Consider the following 7,280-nt stretch of genomic DNA (forward strand, 5'->3'; position numbering starts at 1 on the left):
GAAAGAAAAGAAAGAAAATATGTGAAAAAAAAGTGAAAAGAAAAAGAAAGAAAAAAGAGAAAAGTTTTGAAAAAGAAAAAAAAAAGTTTGAATAATTGTGCAAATAATTATGGTGCTTTGATGTGAAATGTGGGTTGATGAGGAAGTTTGATTGGAATTTTGTGTTTGACCTTTTGTGAGTTGATCACTCTCTTATGTTTGGGCAAATTTTTGTTTCGACTAGCCTTAGGAATTATCCCTTGTTTGTTAACCAAGCCACATCGAGTATATTCTTGAAAACATCTTTGCATGAATCTCTTCATGGATCTCGTGATGTTTCCTCCATTGATCCATCATTTGTTGCTACCTCTTCTTCACAAGAGACTTGATATGAGGGATCTCTGAAAATTCTTCCAAAAGTTGATTCTTCACAAACTCTTATGGATGTTGTCTCTTCATCGTCTCTACTTACAAATATTCTTCTTGTGGAAGCTTCTTCAAATATTATACTGGATGAAGCTTCTTTAACATTTTCATTTGACGATGACTCTTCATATGATCGTTCATCTATCGAGATTATTCGCTCGAAGGAAATTATTGGGGTTGATTCTACTACTTCTTCACAAGATCCTTTCGATGAAGATTCTTCTAACGTTCTTGAATTTATTCCATTTTTCAGAAGTTTGATCAAGTCTTTCATTTTCTTGATGATCTCCAATTTTATGGATTCTTCATGAAACTCAAAAAAAGACACTACTATCTTTTGAATTGAGGATTGATGATTTCAACTCTTAATTCTTAGATAGTTGTTAAATACGGAATTTCTACTATATCCTCCAAGATTTCCAATTGTTGAGTACCATCTATGAGACTGTCTCTCATATTCATTTGGTATTTCAACTTCCTGGATTTGTATGTCCATTCTCTTTTTCTCGATACTCGAAGAAACTCCATAAATCATCTCAAGAGTGTCTCACACTTCCTTGGCAGAATCACAACTAAATACATAACACAAATCCTTAGAACTTAAAGAATTTATCAAAAGATGTTTGACTTTAAAGTCGAGTTTCACTTTTCTATTTTCTTCTTGGGTCCAATGAAATAATTGTTTATTTACTACTTTATTTTTAAAGGAAAATCTAAAAACAAAAGGGCCATTGATCAAAATGTCCTACATTTCAAAATCACTTGCTTTTATAAAAGTTTCAAATCCAACTTTCCACAATTCAAACCTATCACCATCAAGCAATGGAGGTGTATATATGAAAACCCCTTTATTCAAAACGAAAGTATTTGTAGTCATCATCTTTTTTCTGAGATGATTAGTCCTTAAACAGGAGTTAGTATATGATACCACTTGTTGGATAAGTGACTCCAAACACAAGAGGAGGCTGAATTGTATGGGTTTGAAAATGATGTCTAAATTAAAATATTTGATAAAACTGGATTGGAAAACAATTTTATAAAACAAACTAGTAATAAGTAGTGAAATAAATAAAATCAGAAGGATGGAAATACAACGATACTAAATAATTGAAATGTAAAGAGATAGAGTAAGAGAAAGATGCACTAGATATTTATAGAGGTTCGGCCTAATGATTTTGCCTACTCCTCTCTCCCGAGAATTCTTTCTTACAAAAGGTATGGAGTTTTGCCAATAGCTTTTCTCCTAACCAAACACGGGAGTTTTAACTACAAAGACCTCCCAACCAAGAGATTTTACCACCACAACAATCTCGAATTAACTGAGAACTTTTAACACAGGCTAAGCTCACAAACTAGACAAGAGTTTTAAATACGAAGACCTCCCAACCAAACATACGTTTTATCAGTTTTGCCTAAAAAACCAAACAAGAGATTTTCAATTGCTTTAGCTTATAACCAAAACAAACTTACCAGAATGAAATATAACAATAATGCCCTTATACCATACCCAAACATCTCACAGATAAAAGATTCAATCTCAAAATAACTAAGGCAAAAGTGAAGAAATAAAGAGAGAGAGAGAGAGAGAGAGAGAGAGAGAGAGAGAGAGAGAGAGAGGGAGATAGAGATAGAGATAGAGATGGGGGAGATGTAGTGTGTGTGTGTGTGTGAGAGAGAGAGAGGGGGTGTGTATGTGTGTGCGTGTGTGTGTGAAAGAAAGATGAGGGTGAGAGAAATGCAATTGAAATACATTTTATGGTGTGAAGGAAACGAGAAATCAGCCCTCTATTTATACGAAAAAACAGGGCTCAAATATGAAAATAAATCCATGGGCTTTTTAAGGCTCATAATCGACTATGACATAGGGACAATCGTTTATATAGTACAAAAAGGAATATTTTTAAACGCATTGACACTAGTCGATTAAGAGACCTGATAATTTATTATTAGAGTTTGAAAAAGAGATAATTGACTATCATAATGAGCTAATCGATTATGCAAATTAAAAACCTTCTAATTGATTAGAATTGGTATATAACGCATTAGCTAGGCACAAACATTTTCCGGTTGATGTAGTAAAATAGACAGACTTTCCATTCATTCAAAAAATGTGTGTGCGTGATTTGCCTTTATAAATTTAAGAGCTAATCGTATATCTTTACAGACACAGATGCATCAAGCTTTCACACTTTCTCTCTTTCACAACTCAAAATCTTCAAGTTCCTTGCTACATTATCTTTGACTTTATCACTTTACTGAAACCTTAGATCTCCTTCCTGATGAGACTTGAGATAACCCCTCAGGATAGACACCGTCATCAGATACACATCTTGATCAGAGATCTTCACTTACTTCACTGAATGTCGCTCGACATAAGGTGTTGCTCTCTAAACATAGGCTTTGATATCTTTATATCCAAGCACCACAACTTGAACATCACATCAGATGACGAGTTCACCTTATATTATTGTCATCTTCAACACTAGATAGACTTTATCGAAACTTTTGATGAAGACTTTGCTTTAGAGTATGGTCAACATCAAAACCGAAGAGATTGATGCATACATTATACTTACAAACATATAGATCCATATAATTGTCCAATAAGCTCTTGATTATGGCTTTTGATCAAAAATATATCTCAAGCCTCATTAGTCAAATAATTCAAAGATCCAAATGAAGTGTTAATCAATGATTGAATCAAACATAGGATCTTCAAGTCTGAAAGAGATAAAGTGTGAAAGCTTATATGGTCCTACGTTAAGCATCTTAGAGTGATGATTTTGAATTGTAAAAGATCAAAAGTAAGTCTTGAAGTACTAAGAAAAACTACACACACATAGAATTTTTTTTCAAACCCTCTCTATTTATATTAAATCTTCTAAGTACCTATCAAGACATGTATGTAATTGATTAAGAAGTGTTTCTATTCAATTAGGAACGTTAATTCGCTACCTAATCGATTAAAGAGTTAGTCCAGTCGATTAAAGCAAAGTGAAAAACCTCTTAATCGATTAGAAAAACTACTAATTAACTAATTCATAGACATTTTTGGGTTTCCTTTTCTGAATTAGGGTTGTCAGCTTTTGAAATTTTAAATCGATTAAAATATGTTTAATCAATTAAATCAATGAATTTTGCCCATCAATCATTTCTTTTTTTGATTCAAATCTTTTTCTATATAAAAGAGACTTCTCATTATTTCATTTTATATCAGATCTCTTAATAGAATTCTCTCTATATCTCTTTTACTCTATTTGTTTTTTAATTTTATTTTTCACGAGAATTTTCGTAGTGTTGAAAATCTAAATAATTCTTCTAAAAGTTGTGTTGTAACTGGTGTTGTGTTTGATTAACTGCTTTATTCAAGTGTATGTTTCTCTTGTAAATTATCTTTGCAAACGATTGAAAGGTTGCAAGTTAAACTTAAAAAAAATTTGAGTGAAAGTCTTTAACTAAGTCTTTGTAAAAGCTCTGCTAGTTTGTTTTGAAGATTTGTGAATTGATGTGAAAGTTAATTGTTATTTTAATGAAACTCTCAAAAAAATCTTTTTTTGACATTTGTTGTTTCCTACCGTTGTCCAAAGTAAGAGGTTCTATGTCATTGAAACCTTGAAACCCTACTATAAAAGTTAAGTAAGATATCACATCAAGTTACACAATGCTCTAATCTACTTTTAATATAATAAAGTACATGACATATGAAATTCTTTCAATATCCCTATATTCACCAATTTGAAGGTGATATTCGGGGATATAGCGGTAATTGTATCTCCTTTAATACTTTCATTAATGAGTAGATTTTTTCATCATTTAATAACTTTTCAATTGTCCATTTTCTTACATAATTAATAATGTCTTGACAGATTTGTATTGGAATTGTGGAAAACTTTCTTGAATACAGTAAAACCTGTTACACGCTTTTTAACTTTGGTTTCTGAAAAACCCTATAACTTTATGTCAATCATCTCTGTATATGATGGATTTTGTTTTCAGCTTGCAAACCCTAAAGTACAACCCATTACATCTTGCTCATCTTCCATTCTCTCAGCCTCACGATTTTAGGTTTTTTTTTCTCACGAGTTTATGTGTTTCCCTCTCCATGTTACACGAATGTTATATTAAGTTTTCTGTTTTTCATTTTTTTCCAGAACATGAGTCGAAAATTTGACTCCATCAAAGACATTACCGACAAGAAGGAGACGTGGAGACTGACTGTTCGTATTATTGATTCATGGAGCGTTGTTAACAGTAAGGGTGCTGAACATCTGGAGATGGTTATCATGGATGCTGCGGTATATTTGTTTCAGTATTTTTGTATCCTTTGTTTTTTAAACATTAAAAATATGTTATTGTGTATTAACCATGTTTTACTGTTGTTCGTAGGGTGATCGAATTCAAGTTTTGATTCGTGCTGATCACACACATAAGTGGAAACCAAGAATTCAAGAAAATATGACTTGCATAATAAACAACGGTACTGTATTTGATAACGATTTTCAGTGGAAGCTTTGTGACCATTCTAAAAAATTTGTCTTCCTTGGTGGTACGACCATGAAACACATGGATGTTCAAAATATTCCTCCTCGGAAGTATTATTTCAAAGACTTTTCTGAAATTAATGGAGGCAATTGTCAACTAAACAGACTTGAAGGTAGACAAATGTATTAACCACACTTTTTTTATAAGAATCTATTTACTTTTAACACTTTTGATATCTTATCTATCTTTGCAGATATTATAGGTGTTGTGCATGAGATCAACAATATGCAATCAAACACCCCAGGGAAGAAGACATTTGTTGCCCTCACTCTGAAAGATTTGAGGTATATTTTCTTCAGTAAATACACCTTCAGATATGAATGTTTCGATGTATAATTTTATTAACTAATTTTTTTTTAAATCTCAGTGGTAACATTGTTAGCTGCACATTATGGGAGAGCTATGGATCTAAGTTTTTGGATTACTATAATGACCCAAATAATAGCGGTGCTATTGTCGTCATACTAACCCATGCAATGATAAAGGAATCCCAGGGTTTGTTTGTTTTTTCTGCTTTTGTTTCCCCTATCTCATTTTTTTAACAATGTTTTAAACTGTTATTTGGTTGTCCTCCAATTAGTATCCAATGCATGGAGTGGTTCTAAGCTGCTGATCAATGAAGACATCCCTGAGATTTCCGAGTTTTTATCAAAGTATTAACATTATGCAGTTTTTAATTTCTATTAATTATTTTTGTTGTTTCCAGTTTATGACACGTTTTTTATTTTAATATTTCAGGTTGCCTGCAAATGAGCAAAATCAAAAGCCTTCCCAATCTGCTAAATCTATGTCTCTTTGGTCTGGTGGATCTCAGTTTACAACACTTGAAAAAAAATTTCATAAGGCAAAGTGCATTCCTTTGAGTGAATTAACCAAAATCAAACAAGTATATCTCAAAACAAGTGTTTTTCAATATTTGCTAAATCTCAAATCAAGTGACTTTGCAGTTATCTATATGGATTTCTAATTTTTTTTATTTAGGACATGTTATGTGTGACCTTTGGAACTACTGTTAAATTTTATGTATCCAAGCATGGTTGGTTCTACTATGGTTGTACAAAGTGCTCTGTCAAGGCTACTGATTTGAACAATCCATACAAGTGTGTCTGTGGCGAAAATGTTAACAAACCCATACCAAGGTTGTTTGTTATAATATTATGTATTTATGACAGTTTAATGCTTTTTGGTTATGATCACTCATTTTAATCAAGTGTATTTATCTAACAGGTACAAAGTTGATATATACGTTTATGACGGTGAATCAAAGTTCCGATTTGTATTTTGGGATGCCGACTGTGAGCATATAATAGGACAATCTGCTGATAGCATGCATAAATCAATGTTGGAGGTAGGTTTTTATTATATTCGCTCATTATTAAGAAATATTATATCTATCTAACATGTAATTTCAATTTTAGAATGGTGAAGATGATCCCATGGTTTATCCTGATGAGCTTGACATCTTATTGGAAAAGAAAATGGCTTTGAGAGCTAAGGTACAGCCAACCTTTGGGCAAGCATCTGTTTGGAAGTTGTCGTACGATGAAGAATTTGTCAACCAAATTGAAAAGGATTATATTGCTAATGAGGTTTGACAGTTTAGTAAAAACTGCTTGAATAACTTAAATTAATGAATTCCAACGGTCTTACTAATTTCTTAATTTAAAACCCAGGCTCATAGTATTCCTGTCACGCAAAATGCTGTTGCTGATCACGTTGACACTTCCATGGTATGTTATTTCTTATTTTTTGATGTTCACCTTCAAAACATGTATTTTTTTTCTCCATATTTACTAAATACGTTTATTACATTTGAAGGAGTCGTTATCTGCATTTGGAGAAAATGATCCAGACAAGAGTTTGGCCAATACCCCTTCAAAGAGTATCTCTCATGCCGTTGATGCCGAAGATTCGGATTGTCATGTTTTAGGGCTTACTCAATATTCAGGAACCAAACCACCCAAAAAAGTGAAGATTGAACCAAATGCTTGAAGACTTGATAGACTTACTATTTGCTGGGACTTATATTTTGTTTAATATTGGATGCTGCATTTTTTTGACGTTTTAACTTAATTGGGTTGTATTTTTTGTTATCACTTTTGGACAAGCATTGTTTATTTGTACTGTCACATGGTATTTAACTGCAAATTTAAATTAGTGAAGTATGTTTTAGTCAAATGCTTATGCTGTATTTTTGTTACTACAGTTTTATTGTGTTTAATTGTGCTGTATGATTAAAAATGTTTATCATTTTGTGACAAGTTAAAATTAATAGTATTTTAAACATGTTGTATTTAATTACATATCGAGATTTTATTTGAATAAATCAGATG

The 7,280-nt window shown here is 32.0% G+C and overlaps 1 protein-coding gene across 1 annotated transcript; it reads left to right on the forward strand.

Annotated features, from left to right (window-relative positions):
- Positions 1 to 419: 419 nt before the first annotated feature.
- LOC131624662 (replication protein A 70 kDa DNA-binding subunit C-like) lies at positions 420 to 6,939 on the forward strand. Its single transcript, XM_058895595.1, has 12 exons — positions 420 to 632; positions 4,557 to 4,700; positions 4,792 to 5,032; positions 5,141 to 5,231; positions 5,315 to 5,442; positions 5,528 to 5,600; positions 5,686 to 5,833; positions 5,929 to 6,086; positions 6,175 to 6,295; positions 6,366 to 6,536; positions 6,621 to 6,677; positions 6,766 to 6,939. Exons 1-12 carry the CDS (start codon positions 420 to 422, stop codon positions 6,937 to 6,939), a joined length of 1,719 nt encoding a protein of 572 aa, XP_058751578.1.
- Positions 6,940 to 7,280: the final 341 nt, after the last annotated feature.

The sequence above is a fragment of the Vicia villosa genome, unplaced genomic scaffold (assembly GCF_029867415.1).
Source record: "Vicia villosa cultivar HV-30 ecotype Madison, WI unplaced genomic scaffold, Vvil1.0 ctg.000148F_1_1, whole genome shotgun sequence".
In the NCBI taxonomy this organism is placed as follows: domain Eukaryota; kingdom Viridiplantae; phylum Streptophyta; class Magnoliopsida; order Fabales; family Fabaceae; genus Vicia; species Vicia villosa.